Here is a 15,693-nt window from a genome sequence, read left to right on the forward strand (position 1 = left end):
CATGCAGATTTACGCTGTCAAATGCATTGTCCTCACAATGTCGTAGTATTCGCGGTTTGGTTGTGCTTTACCGGCCGGTAAAAAAAAAGCTAGTAGGCTAGGAGAATATTGCACAAATTTTGGTATAATAACGTGACGTACTTTTATTGCCTGTCGAATGGGAAATTGATGCATGGAATTGTAAGTAAATGAATGATGATGCTGATGGTGATAATTGAACCGGAATTGCCCTCGCCACATCAGATTTGTCCAAATCATATATAAACCTGGACAAGGTGGTGGCTGGACATTCATTCCAAATAAGAAAGTCAAACTGATAAGACTGAGGAGTCAGGGTGCAACATTTTTGCCAAATAGTAATCTGTGAAACAGCTAACAATAACTAAATAAAACGTACCGTGAAACTAAACCTAAAAGAAACAGGAAGTAAATAAGAAACCAGAAAAAAATGGCCAGAATCTCAAATTCCCCAAAAGTCAAACTGATCTCAACTTTGCTACTCATCCTCTCAACAACTTTCTCCGTAACGAAGGCCGCACCAAGTATCGATTTCAATCCTAGAACGGCATCCAAACTTATCTTTTGGTTTAAAGGAGGTATGTAAACAAATCTTGACAAAATTTTATGCATGGCTAAAATCTGTAAAAATAAATTTCTGAAAAACTAATAATCCATTTTTTCTTCTTTCAGGAAACCATGAACATAAATACACCTCCCGATCTTCCGTGTCCTGTGACCAACTTCCCGACCACGTCGGTCAAAACTGGAACTCGCTAACAGTTCGACTTGACCGTGGCGAAGATGCCAGAGCAGAACGATGTGCCATCCTTTTTCATCATAGAAACTGTATCGACCCTGTGTTGACCTTAGATTTTTCCTTGCCCCCAAGCACGCTGACCCGAGAAATTAAATCCTTCCGGTACTGCCACGGGTCATGTGACACCTGCGAAGGCGCAGTGCCCACCCTCCCAACAACGACACCACGACCGGATTACGACGCCATGAATAAATGACGAAAAGCAAAAAAAAATTAGGAAATCAATTTCAAAAGGCTACTAAATAGATAATTTATTCCTGTAAATAATCGTGTTTCAAAGTTGAGACGTTTCCGTATCTTCAGTTTTATGGAGAATTTTACATATTTACATATTACTCAATTATGTATCATGATTGATTTCTTAATATTTTTATATTGTGGTTTGTTAAATAAAAGGATGGAACGTAAAAAGAACTTCTGAAAAGAAAAGTGGGTATCACATTTATTTTGTGGTGTGGTCAGTAACGTGCACGTGGGTCATTCATTGCACTGGAGATTTACATGAAGCTGTCGTAATTGATGAATTTTGTGTTGTCGTATTTCATGAACTACTACAACACGACTGCTTCTTAAGATTGGTTCATGAAAGTGCAGATAGATCTGCTGGTACCTAATTACAACCATGAGCTATCTCTGAGTCAATGGGCATCACTGCAATTGGGACGAGAATTATATAGTCATTTTTTACCGGAAGATGAGTATGACGGGTTTAAAAAAAATGAGTAACATAATATCATTCGCGTGCGGGCATTGTTATCAAAATCAGAATTGATAAGATAACACAGGATGTAAAATAATGTGCGTATGTATTTACATAAGTCAAGTATAAGTTGAATTTGAATATTAAAAAACTTTTATATGTAAATTACTTGATTATTTTTACACGTATGTAATAATTTATTTATGTACATAATTTACATTTTGGAAAAAACAGAATTTTACAAAAATATGAAATTTGAAGATGAGTTGTTTTTAAATAATTTAAAGATAATTTAGTATTTTAATCTTTTACATTTTGGAAAAAAGTCAGAACCTCAGAACTTGAAAAAAAATTGAAATTTGAAGAATTGTTTTTACATAATTTGATAATTAAGTCCTAAATAAAGTTTATTTCTCACATTTTACTTTCAATATTTTGTCCATATTGTTGTATATATTTCAATCCATACCCTTTGATTAAGGCCAAGGTTGCATGCTATTTAAACTAAACATGCTCACAGGACATGCGAATTAAGAGATTAGCAGGACGATCATGAACGTCATAAACAAACGTATGAAAACGCAGGGTAAAAATTATCTCCTGCAATGCACAGACAAGTTGTCGCGAATGGAAAGCCAGGCAGTCTCATGAAAACTTATGAAGTTTATGAACTCGGACTGGTCACTTTTGCTTGTTTTGCATGTAATGAATTTATTGTGGTACTCTTAATTATGTAAAATTGATCAATTGGTCATTTTATATCAGATACATTATGACTGAGTTACTATAAATCCGGACAAGTGCGCAGAGTGGTCACTCACTTTAACTTCATTTCTTGTCCAGTTAACTACAAAATCCTAAAGATTTGTTCTCTCCTTAACTTAACTTTCTCTCGTTAGCTAACGCTAAATTTTTTACTAACCGAGCTTCAGATTTTAAATCTTGACTGAAAAAATGGTCTCAATTTCCGGCACGATTATTACACGCATGGTTGTGACGAGTATAATTCTTGGACTTGGGGAAGCTTGCGCGTTAAGGTCCCCACCACAAACACCACAACCATCGATAAGTCGTCCAATCACGGTCAAGTTTCAGATTGGAGGTAAGAGTAAGAAAATTTTTTGGCGGAAATTTTTTAGGAATTTTTAAAATTTATTTCTTGTCTTAAAACTTCTTGTTTTTATATATAATAAAAAACTTTTTACACTTTTTTCAGATCACGAGACGACGTACTATAGTGCGAGTGAAATAATCAACCGAAACGTGTCCAGGGTTGAATTTCAGTGCGATGTCGGGACATCCGGGCAAGAGATGTGCCTCGTCCTGTTCACCACTGTAAGTGCGGTGGTGACCCCTTATGCCAAGATTTCCAGGGCAGATCGGACCATCACCTTTAACTCGACCTTACTCCACGTGACGAAATACGAGGTGTCGCCATGCACTGATATCACCACCACGACCGCCAGGTCGCTTGCAGCCGAAGATTATGACAGTACCAGTCCGTAAAGTTTGACCCTGATTTGACCCAGACGAAACTTGACCCTGATTAATGAAAACTGAACGATGCCAAAGAAATAACGCTACCCAAAGAAATTGTTGTGCAAATGTAAATATATACGTTGTGAGAGTAGATTTTATACTTTTTGTACCATAAATGTAAATATGTAAATAGAATTTATATAAGTCATGGACAGATTTTTGACACATTTTCGCACTGCAAAAATCTCAATTCAAATTCATTTTTAGCCGGAGAAAGAGCTCATGGAATTGTCATGTCCGTCTGTCTGTGACAAGTTAACGGATAAGCCAATGAACTATATAGTCAGCTTATGTAGACTTACCAAATTTAACCGGTGGGCGTAAATAGCACCGCACATTATATAAATTGTGATAGAAAGCTGAAATTTGACATGAAAGTGAACGTTTTAATAAGATGCAAATTTCAAGAATTTTTACTTCCAAAGGTGACCCAAACCCATACGGGTTTTTAAAATGGTTAATAGAAAACTCTGAAATTGAAATTACTTACTCTGAAGTACTATTTAGTAAAGCCTCGAAAATAGAAAGCTTTACAGATTTTTGAACTTAAATTACACGCGAGAAAAAGTATTTAGTAAATCTGCCAACATCAAAACTGCACTGGATTTTTTTTACTCCACACCACGATCAAAGTTCATGTCGATACATTAACTTTCATAAAATCTTAAATTGGCTTAAATTGGAGTAATTGAAGCAAATAAAACTAGTCAATGTTGTACAATTTCACTGAACTGGACAGTAGAGCAAAAAGTAGCGGTATTGCATAATACCAATACATACGTCTCAGAGTCGTTGTAAGCCTTCCAGACTTAGCCTTCCAGACAACACCAACGTTAGGCTGGATCATGAACCAACCAAACAAAATTGATGAGCACTTTTTTTCCCCTCGTTTCATCCACAATCATGAATCTACATGCAAATCCATCCATCCTCCCACATGTGATGGATGGAAGGATTAAGAGTATATGCCCATACGCTAAATTATAGCGTAATTGGTCATTTTCTCGCACATATGTATGCAATTTACTAATTGATGACGACGCCAAGAACGTTATATGTAAATCTGCGGTAAATTATCAATCAACGTTGACATGAGGAAACCGGTATAAAATGATGAGCTCGAACTGGACAAAAAGTCACAAGTTTTATAGCGTCACTAAAGAAAAGGACACATGAATTTGCATATATATTCAAATGTCCATTAACATTCAAAGAAAATAAAATAAGTTTACTTACCTCAATGACATTGACATTCATCATGGTTGGTTCATTGTTACGAATATTTGTCGCGATTGGACTCCTGCACTGGACACCGGAAGCGACGACGAGCCCCATTGCGCCAAGGAGTCACCCAAAAGTCACATTTTCGTATCAATGTATGTAAATAATCATTTTTAAAAAAACCTACAGTGCAGACTCCATATAGCCCGAGTCAGGGACAGAGTCCCTGACTCCTCCAGGGTCACTCTGGTTAAAATTTGCTCAGTTTTAGCTTCATATCTTTTCGTGAGAAGCCATTAGGTATCACCGTGCCGGATTTCATGTTTTTAAAGTAATTTCTAAAAATCGGTATGGGTTACCCCATAGGGTCGCTCCAGATAAGAATTTTACCAATTTTATGTCATATTCTTCTATTAATACCCATTAGCAACCTATCTACCAAATTTCAGCTTGTTATAACGATTTTGAAAAATCGGTATGGGTCACCCCATAGGGTCCCTCAAGATGAAAATTTTTCCAACTTTTAGTCATTTTCATCTATTAGGAGCCATTAGCAACCTCTGTACCAAATTTCAGCCTTCTACGACAATTTTGAACTTTTGGTGCACAATACCCCACCCACCTAGATGACCCCCACTGGTCAACCACTTGACCGATTTCGCCCATCTTCGAACTCGTTTCCTAACTTTGCCCTATATGCATATGGTAAAAATTTCAAGTCAATCGGTTCAGCCGTTTTGGCTCTATCGTGCCGGACAGACGGACGGACGGACATGACGGTTCCATAAGCCCTGACTCGGGCTAAAAAGTAATTTTCAAAAAATTAATCCCATCTTTTCCCCAATTTTAGCAAACCCCTCAATTTTCCACTCCTACGGGGAATCATTTTCTAAAGTGAAGCGTGTCTCCAGGGTCAGACTGCAACGTCCCGGTGGCAGAAATGGTGTGTGTGTCGCTTTATTTGGAAAGCCAAATTTCAGTGATTTTCTCGTCAAAGTTGAAGGCAACGGAAGGGAGGTTTTCGTGGTGGGAGGAGACTTAGCTTATCTGGAAGTTGGGTCATTTCAAGTGTTCAATGAGTCGTGTGCAGGTGTAATGACGACGACGACGGCGATGGTAACGCCCACTGATGACTATGAAGGTTCCTCAGCTTGATTATATTTAAAGGGCTGCAAGTCTGAAAGGAATATCAAGAGTTTTGAAGGCTTTAATTTTTAATTAGTCAATTGAGTTATTAGCCAAGGGTAGAACTGAAAGCCTCCTAATTCTGCAATGTTTTATGAATTTTTATGGAATTGCGTATGTACATTAGTTTTAGTGAATTTCTGTACGAGTCAAATATTAAACTCACGCTTGCAAACATGGATTTAAAATGCTCAATTAAGTTTCAAACATAATTACCAGTCCTGGACTAATTTTATAGCGATAATTTTACCAGAAAATGTCATGAAAATCATACGCTTTTTATTGTTTGAAGAGTCATGTGTCATGTTTTATTTGTTATTGTTATTATCGGTTATTTTTATTTTAAAATAAATAAATAGATATCAAAGGGTCCTAAGATCCAATATTTAATACACAATCTAACAATCTATGACTTATTATTTAGTTAGTTTAGTTAAGTTAGTTAGTCATGAATAAACAAACAATGTATGTATGAGAACAAAGAAATGGTCACCCCAGTTTGGAAAAATCTGCCCGGGGTTCAATCTTGTGAATATATTGAAATATACTGAAATATCTGATAATTGTTCATTTAAGTGCTCATCTTGATTAAACCGATTTTATCATTTAGTTAAGATAGTTGTATTGCAAGCAATTGGTAAGTTTTCTCGTCATGAATTTCATTTACTTGTTACATACGACTGCACCATTAATTGTTACATTTAATTTAATTTAATTTAATTTAACAGTCAATCTGGAAATTGTAATTGGTTGGATGGGTATTTCAAACATCTACCAATGCCTGGCCTCTAAAATTATAAGCGATTTCAAACTGTGAAGCTTATACATCGAGCAAAATGAAGGGGACCCTCGTCTTCGATCATCTTAACGATCTCATCTATTTAAACTGTTGCCCCCGATTTGTGAAACATGTTCGGAAGTTGGCGTCTGCACAAGGTCTCGTTTCCAGCGAACACAGCCAACCATTTGGCGTAAGCAAGATATTTACAGTTTTTATTACCGTTTCAATATGTAAATGATTTTTTTTTGTGCAAAATTCACAGACTGGAAAAATGGCATTGGATCCGAACGTTTTGATCCAACTGTTTTCGCCCCTGGTCACGTCGCAACGATTTATGAGAGAACAATTTGGGAATCCGTACAACAGTTTGCAATGTAACGACGGGACGAATATTGTGTTTCAAGATGTACGAAAAGAGGCGACACAATTTCTTGCAAGTTTATTTAGTTTAATGAATTTTAACATATTAATTGTCGTAATTTTAGTACATGGGCTTTCTCTTTTTGAGAGTGGGCAACGAAGAAGTGTCCAGTTTAAAGAGATCGGTCGGAATCACCATTACTCTCGTGGGCTACTTGGTTGGACCGGATGTGTCAATGTAACTATTTTTTACATTAATGTTTGAAAAAAAGTTAACATAATTTCGCTTGTAGACTGAAATCATCCCCCTCACACGCCAAGCTTCTCGATAATCTCCTCTCGTCTTGGAACTTTCTTTACAATTCGGACCAAGCTTTTATGATCGAGGGAATTTCTCAAGTTAAAGTTGCCCAACAGCTCAATACTTCATTAGTCAACTCGCTTCATGCCGTGGCCGGAAAGGTATAATATTTTTGTATCAACAGGCAATCGTAGAAATCAAAAAACCTGATATTGTTATATACATCAAGGTGCAAGACGAGGTCGGAAGTTCCGTCCACACAATGTTATTTCTTGAGACAAAACTCTTGTCTTGGTACTCGACCAAGAATGCGGTCAATCTTGCACCGGAAGACCTGCTCTTCCTCATTCTCCTCTGTCACAAGACGAAACATCAGAGGCGGACAAACGACGTGGCTGGGCCGATTCCAAAGTTTTCGATGAAACAGAAAAGTCGTGGTGGTGAGAGCAGCTCAACGACTTCAACGGATGCAGAATCGTCACTTAATTTGGATAACGTGGCGACAAAACAACAGTTTTCCGAAGAGGATGAGGATGACGAGGGGGACGATGCTTCAAATGGAGGTGGTGGTTGGGATTTTGTGGATGCGGAGGATTGCGATGACGGTATGTGCATAGCTCGTAGTTGAAGAGGAGGATTAAGTGTAGATATAAAATTCTAGTTTAAAATTACAGATAAGGTTGTGAAATACGCTATTCTACTGAAAGACAAGCATGGGAATTGTGTCCCACACATCGCTCATGTCGGAATCGTGCAGAATGGGTTATATTTCGTCTTGGTGTCTCAGGTACTTAAAAATAAATAATTTAATTGTGGACATGTAATTTTAATGAATAAAATTATATCTAGCCACCCACCGCTCCGCTTACCACCACAGCGATATCAGCTTTCCAACAATCCATCCTATTTCATAACGCCTCTCGAGACATTCTCACCGACAAAAGTTCCTTCGATCGGCTCGAGTCTACTACCAAGAGGCTGCAAGAGTTGTTAAAAAAGCATAAAAATCTCAACCTCCGAAACGAACTGGGGACACGATGGGACCGATTTCGAACCGGATTTCAACAATATTTAAAATCGAAAGAACCCATAACCGTCCAAGCCATGCCGCTGGTGGACATTTTCAGAGAAATTTTCCGAATTTATTTCAACAATGAGAGATTCTTGTCGCCCTCTCCTCCTCCGAATGAGAGCAGCAGTGGCAAGTTTTTTAGTATTAGTAAGCAGCAGCAGAAACAATCATCACCGCCACCGCTGTCGCCGTTGGACATGGTATGGAAACAGATCAAAACTGACACGGATGATTTCTGGGGATTTCTTCGCCTCAAAACGAAATCAAGTAGGCGAAGTAGTGGGAACAGTACAAGAACAAGTTTGTTACTGGAGAGCAGAGAAAGTTTATTTATAAACAAGTATCTCGAAGAATTTCCTGGCTTGGTTCACTTCATTTATGTGGATCGGAATAAACATTCTGTTATCTTGCCAGTGGTGGATTTTTCAAAGGAGGAGACCATCAAGTTGACCAAGCCCAAGGTATGCACATATTCTTGAAAAAGTGGTGTATGTCCTTACAGTTTAAAAATTGATATAAAATACATGTCCAGATTTGGGGAATGGTGAAATTCGCTCGAGACCACATGCAGCAGGGTCACTTTTCTCTCATGTGGAAAGACGGTGCTTTCAATTACGCGTACTTCCTCTGGTTTGAAGATAACTCGGTACTTTAAATTGTTCAACAACTATTAAATGCAAACCGAATAATCTAAACTGATTTTTGTTCAGGGAACATCCATCCGCCCCAAGCAACCCGCCATGCCGTGGGAGAATTACCCTCTTCCAGGCATAATGTCGGGCGATTTCTACCAGTAATTAATAATTAATAATTCGATCCGTCAATTTCCTATTTTTATACAAACTTCAACTTTATATTTCTTAGGCGAGTAATAGCGGAATGCTTCCCCAACAATTCCTCCAAGGTTCGGTGCGTCGAGTTATTCTGCATCCACTTGGGTCTGGTGACATCCTCTTGCGTCCTAGAACATTCAAGACGACTCGCCACCAATATTTTTGACGAATATATTGGAACCAATGTGGCAATGGATTTATTGTAATCACACATTTTTTCGTGCCGTGCTTGACCAAATGTAATACGCTCATAATTTTATTATCGTCTTAATATTTTAATGCCAAACTTTTAATCGTTTTAACAGCAACTTCGACAACGACACGTTGATGAATTTATTTTACCCAATTCATGGATTTTAACGAAATGATATACTTAATACATTCTATTTTTAATTTTTCGCATCTTCAATGTCAATTGAGGGATCAATATCAATACGGTGCTTATTTTGTACTAGTTTATTGAAATGATACATAAATACGCTAACTAAATAAATATTAATTAATTACTGAACATTATACGCCTTAATTAATTCTTATTACCCGAGGACAAGAAAATTCTGTTTAAAATGTGTAAAGAAAGCTGAGCAGAGACAAAAATATATGAAATTATCAGATTTTTAATGTCTGTCTGTCTCCGTCATTCCTTTGATTTTATTTTGGGTACATTACATACGTGCGAAAAATAGTACGTCTCCAACTTCACATACACATTTAGGTCATGCCCCATGTCATGCAGAATTTGGTTAAAACCAGATAAAATTTTTGATTCTGCATCGCACAAAATATTTCTTATCTCAACTAATTAGTGACTCCCACACATTTCATACACAATTTCATGGTTATTAGTTTACTCAATTAATTAATTAATTCATGGTTAGTTGTCCGTCTCATGCATTCCCATTGAATTGAATTTTGGGAATGCCAAACCCAAAACCCATCCCTTTTTTCCTTGCCTTGAAAGAAGATTATTATAAAACAAACACTAATTGATTTTATCAAGATCGATCGATATTTTATTTACGGAATCAAGTCAAGCCACTGAATTAATTATTAGTGAAGCTAAAATGTGACGGGATAAGTACGATATGGAACTACAATATTATTAGATGATAACAACTTATCTACGCACTTTATCCTCGAGTGAGCGAGTGCACACACACCACCCACACGCTTATGTTGTATGTAGGTTCTAAATAGTTAGGCTGTGAGATTAAGATTAAATCCAAAATACTTATAATTGAGCAACCTCAAACATTGCTCGAGTTTAGTTTCAAGTGGTCATTAAGTAACTTGGGAAGTATTTATCTATGCAATGTAACTCGTTTTCCTCATTGTCAATTTTATAAATTTTTAATATGTATGGTGTTTTTGGTAAAATTGGATCAAAAACAAAACCAGATCGGACTGCAAAATATTATATTTAATTAGTTGGCAAAAAATAAGATTTCGCCGGAATTGGAGACGCTTAATTATAAATGACGAAATATCGGCATAATTATGATAAGAAGTCAATCACTCTGGTTTTGCATCTTATGTGTACATATGCAAACAAAATCGTAAATCATCAGCATAAAATATAACGAAAAAATTTGCAAAATATTAATTTCACAAAATAATTTTGCAATAATAATTTTGCAAAATTATAATTTGTAAAATTAGTATTTTATAAAACAAATGGATCCGATTTTTCAATCCATCCTAAATCTTTACTATGCAATATTTATCGTTCGTGGTGGTCACGTAATCTAGTCAAGCAACACAATTGAAGGGTAGCGATGATGTCAATGAGATCATTTGTATTATATATTTGCAAAAAACAGGGTAAAGTAAACACATTACGCAAAAATTGAGTAGGTAGTTTAATGGGTGAAAAAAGTGTATAATTTAGTTCATTAATCCAACCCAGCGAGGCCAGGTGAGGGTATTATAATTGCGTCGGGATTGCTCTCTCAGTGACCATGAACCTTTATTTAGAAGGCAGCAATAAATAATACAATAATTTGTGTACACAAGATTTTACTTTTAATCGCAGAAAGTGTCAAACTTATAAATGATGCATGTGATGGTACGTATTATTAAGTAATTGTACTGCTGGATGGATGAGGACAATAGAGATCGAGATCGAGAGGTGAGGGACACGAGGATGATAAGGTTCAACTTTAATTGGCAAAAAAACATAACCCGATATCACCAGTTTTCTTCATTTTGCTGTTGTCCATGAATCAATTATAACCAGTGTCAATTATGCGTATGGCCAGGCCAGATTGATGGGAAAATGAGACTGTTTTTCAAGGCAGGAGTCTCATCTTGCCTCAGAATGGAAATATGCAGAGTTTGAGCACTTGAGCAGAGTCTCAAATTTCCCAAAATGTAACAATGGCGAGGTCTCATCATGCCTCAGACAGAATGGAAATATTAAAGAAATCCACTGTCTCAAAGGACACATACATAATGACCAAAAATGTAACAACGACCAGGCCAATGACCAACTACACACATGTGACGACCAATCAATTATCATGTGTTTTGTAATATTGCTCTATTTCTAACCAATTAACATTAACTGATGCGCAACAAATTAAATAACACTGAACTTTGGCTGGGTTTCTGGCACGAGAAATAATTTGCTAATTGGATTGCATCACCGTATATGAATGGATGGGAAAGTGAGACAAAATCTGTACGCAGCCGAAATTAATTATGACCAAGGTGAAAATCAAAGCTGAAAATAAATCCCGTGATTAAAAATGACGTCTCAAAAAAGTCGACGTCACTTTTATCGTCATTCACTTACAATCGTAACTATTAAATATTAAATGGAGTATCAAATCGATCCTCGATTCCAATCCTGTTATCAAAACATTTCATGAATCTAAACATTTAATAACTTCATGATAAAGCTCTACGCATAAAATATGTGCAACTTATTCGCCTGGAATTTGCACTTACTTCTTATCCATCACGGCATCATCCCGTCGTCTCCTATATAAACCGCAGCATCACCAATGACCAGCTACATAATTTTGGCAGGCACCTTCCAGTGGTACACACTCCACAGCCACACGCGAGCATGGCTTATCATCCCTAAGCGAGCCATAACTTGACGCAATTTTTGACACACAAACATTTTACATGAAACCTTCACAGTAAATATTCCTTTTCACTGTTATTGCATTGTCCTCCTTCCTTTGGGAATTGTCGTAATAACTCGTGAAATATTTAAGTGTGTCGTGTTTCTGTTTCTCTGTGTCTCTTCTCCGTCAGTATGAGTGGAAGTATCGATTTTCCAGAATACCTCGACGTAGGTTTGTCCACAACGAGGAGACCGTCAGAAGAAAACTCACGTCGACGAGACAGCAGAGCTAATTCCGTCCAGAGCAATGATGGAGGAGGCGACTGTGAAAGCAACAGGAACAATGTCCTAGACCGGAAGTTGTCCTCTGCTCCCAGAAGAAGTAGTACGGTCAGTATTACCAAGAATATTAATAGCGCTGGTGGAGAGAGTACTATGATGGCGGCACGGAGTAGTATCGCCTCGTTGAAAAATACGCTCGAAAAATCGCTCGGGTTTTCTAATCGGGATGAATTTCTCGTCCCTGGAGAGGAAGTTGACCCTGGAGATGACGCTCTTGTAGTGGAAGTGGTGGTAGCAAATCAGGGGAAAAGTAAGGGAAAATTATTGCAAATCAGAAATTTTAGATTTAAGTACTTATGAAATTTTACCATTTTTGAAATTTACAGACCCAGACGACCACAGACTTAGCGACTATTTGCGCCCAGGTTTAAGTAAGTCTGACTCTTCTCTGCATTCCATCGAGTCCATCGCGTCATCCTGGGCAACGTCTCAGTCATCCATAAACGACGAGAAGGTAACAACAGAAAAGAAAGACGTGGACGATTCGGACGATAGTGACGAACCGAATGCGACCGGGTGTCGAAAATATATCGGTCTCACACTCACCCTCCTTTCCGGCCTGCTCTATTCTTTAGCTGCACTGCTTGCCAAACTTCTTAAGGACGATTATCATCCCTTCATGATTTCCATTTGGCGTTTTCAAGGCGTTTTTGCCCCTTCCATCCTCCTCGTCCTTTACAGAGTCGTGCTCATGAAACAGCCCGACTTCAAACCTGTCTGGCCGTTGAAGACGCGTGAAAAAGTGATTGCTTTCACGGTGTTGATGGTAAGCAAAAAATGTTAATTTTTTTCAGAAATTTTTCAGAAATTTTGAAAATGACGAATTATTTACTACGTAGCTCCGTGGTATTCTGGGCTGTTGGAGCGTCATCCTGCAATTCTACTCCCTTTTATACTTGGAAGTTGCTGATTCAATGGTCATAACATCTTCGACGGTACTTAATTTTTTGAATATTTCAATTATTTTAGCCCACCTTTAGAGACGTATTTTGCAATAATTTCTATTTATTTAGAGCGTCTTCGTCACTTTATTGGCGCATTGCTTCATTGGCGAAAAATGTGCAATCGTCCCCATAATTACTGCCTTGCTGACGATGGCGGGCGTCGTTGTGATTTCACGACCGCCCATGCTCACAGGAAAGGAGAGTTTCGATACGGACATTTTGGTAGGTTTGCAAATAATTAGTTAATTATTCGTTAAGTATAGATTTTAATCAGGATTTATTTTTGAAGATTGGGGTCTGTATGGCATTGGGGTGCATGATCCTTGCCGCAGCGATTCTCGTGATTCAACGCTACTTGAGGAATTCTCACTTTTCGTTAATATCACTCTCCTCCGGGGTCTGGGGGACGTTGCAGTGCGTCATTTTTGCCTTTGCCATTGGCGTCTTTAAACTGCCCCAAAATGCGACGGACGCCATGTACGGCGTGGCCTTGGCAGTGATAACCTTCTTCGCGCAGTCATTTATCATCATCGCGCTTAAGTTTGAGCAGGCCGGGCCTGTCGCGGTGGTGCAGAGTTGTGATGTCATTTTCGCGTTTCTGTGAGTTTAATGCTTAGTTAATTGCGTCATTTAAAATTAATTTTTTGATTTAATTAACTTATGTGTGTGTATGTAGCTGGCAGTTTGCGTTCCTCGGAGTTGTCCCGGACTATTTTAGGTCAGCAAAATTTTATAATAGGACAAAAAAGGCAAATTTTATCAAAATTATGTTTTTTAGTTTGATCGGATCCATGATAATTATTGCTGGATTGCTGCTCACCGCTTTCCGGAAGTGTCTCACCGTTCTACCGGAAGATCACAGGTCGCGAAGGCGTTTCCGGTTTTTGCTAATGTGAATCATTTCGCTTTAATTTGTGCGAAATATTTCAGAGAAATCTTGTATAATTTGAAGTTTATTTATATATGTAAAATAATTTATATCATTCTTGATACTTGTGTATTATTTGATTATTTAATTACATTTTGACATGGATTTTGTTTAGCTAGTCTATCTTTCATTTGTACCACTTCCTCAGCGTATTTGACGTTCTATTTTGTATGCAATTGTTACACGAATAAATCAATGCTCAATCCTTGCTCAACAAAAATGTTCATATTTTTCTAGAGGAATCTAGCTATCAAAAAATTTGGATGATTTTTACTTGAAATACTTTATGTGATAATAATAAAATTTATTTTGTAAAGCAGGTAAAATTAAAATTGAGACAATTGTTATATCCCCCGTCCTTCCGAATGGATGTCATGTAGGCGTCATAACTCTTTGAAAAACGTGACGGAACCAGCATTCGGCTAAATCCTTCCGTATAGTCGAACAATCCAGGCGACATTTCCCTCAAGCCGCGTGACCACGACCCCATCTCACAAGCGATCCGCTCCTGACAACTCTCATCCTCAAAGGCACGCCCCACGAGCTCCATGAACGGTTTCGCCCCCTCTGTATACAGCGTCTGGAGGTTGAAATAAGTGTGTTTCCGGTTGTTGAGGGATCGCTCCTCTCTCAACTGCGGACAAAATGTGTCAAGATGCTATTTTGGCAAATATATGCAAATTTTATAATGCAAATACCTGCACATTTGGGGCTAATTTGTACTCAACGGAGGCCATTACGATGAATACGATGACGAACATTGGTCCAGCAATGGCGAGAAAGATGAGTGGGAGGAGGACATAATCTATGGCACCTTGAACTGGGACAGGCGTTGTGTCGTCATCGCCATCCGATAAGCCACCATCATCACCACCATTTCCTGGTAGGTATGAATCACCACGACCGAGTCGACCGGATTCTTTAATGTTGTAGACCTGGCTGAAAAAATTATTTACTTAATTTAGTGTTAATTTAATTGGTTAGTTAACTATGTATAGCATTAGTACCCATTGAGTCGAAGGGTTGTATCCTTGGTGTATTCTGGATCCGGGCCGTGGGTGACCGGACCGATAAGGGCGGCTGGGTACAAGGCCCCATCGATTCGATATAAAGTCGGAGTCTGTGTCGTACTGCTGGTTGGCTCGCTAATATACCAGGATGGATAAGCAGTTATCCCTTCGACTATAACGTCTGACCTGGGAGAAACCTTATGTTCAGAAGAAGAAGAAACAATTAAAAGAAGGGTTAGAAATACTGGAAATATTGGGCGATTCATTTTGCTATTTGAAATTTCAGTAAAAGTGTAAACGTAAATACTCTATCTGTTAAAGTCATGCAGCATCACAAATAAAAATTTGAATAAGTCCCGTTAGTCCAAAAATGGGAAATTAAAGCAAAATGATAATGATGTATGTTTTAAGGTGAATTTTAGACGTTGGTCTAGTTAAAAGACTTCAACACTACATTTTCATGGAACTAAAGACTAAATGCACCTGCAATTTGTAGTCTTTTCCGATGCTGCATATCTGAGATGCCAAACAAGGTGACTGTACTATGCATTCTTGCTTCTTATTAACTTTACAAATTGCACGCAGCA

At 37.9% G+C, this 15,693-nt stretch overlaps 4 protein-coding genes across 7 annotated transcripts; 3 read left to right on the plus strand and 1 right to left on the minus strand.

Annotated features, from left to right (window-relative positions):
• Positions 1 to 313: 313 nt before the first annotated feature.
• LOC118434538 lies at positions 314 to 1,231 on the plus strand. Its single transcript, XM_035848307.1, has 2 exons — positions 314 to 596; positions 691 to 1,231. The coding sequence occupies exons 1-2, from the start codon at positions 449 to 451 to the stop codon at positions 1,011 to 1,013; spliced, it is 471 nt and encodes a 156-aa protein (XP_035704200.1). The 5' UTR covers positions 314 to 448; the 3' UTR covers positions 1,014 to 1,231.
• Positions 1,232 to 5,964: 4,733 nt separating this feature from the next.
• Positions 5,965 to 9,322, plus strand: LOC110843707 (Hermansky-Pudlak syndrome 1 protein homolog). 2 transcript variants are annotated; one of them, XM_022089732.2, is made up of 12 exons: positions 5,965 to 6,099; positions 6,191 to 6,433; positions 6,506 to 6,649; positions 6,729 to 6,841; positions 6,897 to 7,065; positions 7,134 to 7,509; positions 7,579 to 7,691; positions 7,754 to 8,437; positions 8,509 to 8,622; positions 8,687 to 8,769; positions 8,841 to 9,048; positions 9,115 to 9,322. In XM_022089732.2, exons 2-11 carry the CDS (start codon positions 6,299 to 6,301, stop codon positions 9,013 to 9,015), a joined length of 2,106 nt encoding a protein of 701 aa, XP_021945424.1. In that variant the 5' UTR covers positions 5,965 to 6,099; positions 6,191 to 6,298; the 3' UTR covers positions 9,016 to 9,048; positions 9,115 to 9,322. The 2 variants fall into 2 exon arrangements, with proteins under 2 accessions (XP_021945424.1, XP_021945423.1); XM_022089731.2 differs by having other exon boundaries at positions 8,841 to 9,011.
• A 2,493-nt stretch (positions 9,323 to 11,815) lies between these two features.
• Positions 11,816 to 14,310, plus strand: LOC110843710 (solute carrier family 35 member G1). Of its 2 annotated transcripts, XM_022089733.2 has the most exons (7): positions 11,818 to 12,474; positions 12,551 to 12,990; positions 13,064 to 13,159; positions 13,238 to 13,390; positions 13,458 to 13,768; positions 13,845 to 13,886; positions 13,947 to 14,310. In XM_022089733.2, exons 1-7 carry the CDS (start codon positions 12,075 to 12,077, stop codon positions 14,062 to 14,064), a joined length of 1,560 nt encoding a protein of 519 aa, XP_021945425.1. In that variant the 5' UTR covers positions 11,818 to 12,074; the 3' UTR covers positions 14,065 to 14,310. The 2 variants fall into 2 exon arrangements, with proteins under 2 accessions (XP_035704201.1, XP_021945425.1); XM_035848308.1 differs by having other exon boundaries at positions 11,816 to 12,474; positions 13,845 to 14,310.
• Positions 14,311 to 14,376: 66 nt separating this feature from the next.
• On the minus strand, positions 14,377 to 15,615 carry LOC110845337. 2 transcript variants are annotated; one of them, XM_035848310.1, is made up of 4 exons: positions 15,414 to 15,615; positions 15,104 to 15,303; positions 14,795 to 15,035; positions 14,377 to 14,730 (listed from the first exon to the last, which is right to left on the minus strand). In XM_035848310.1, the coding sequence occupies exons 1-4, from the start codon at positions 15,429 to 15,431 to the stop codon at positions 14,401 to 14,403; spliced, it is 789 nt and encodes a 262-aa protein (XP_035704203.1). In that variant the 5' UTR covers positions 15,432 to 15,615; the 3' UTR covers positions 14,377 to 14,400. The 2 variants fall into 2 exon arrangements, with proteins under 2 accessions (XP_035704203.1, XP_021947430.1); XM_022091738.2 differs by having other exon boundaries at positions 15,104 to 15,614.
• Between the last annotated feature and the right edge of the window lie 78 nt (positions 15,616 to 15,693).

The sequence above is a fragment of the Folsomia candida genome, unplaced genomic scaffold (genome assembly GCF_002217175.1).
Source record: "Folsomia candida strain VU population unplaced genomic scaffold, ASM221717v1 Fcan01_Sc002, whole genome shotgun sequence".
NCBI lineage: Eukaryota > Metazoa > Arthropoda > Collembola > Entomobryomorpha > Isotomidae > Folsomia > Folsomia candida.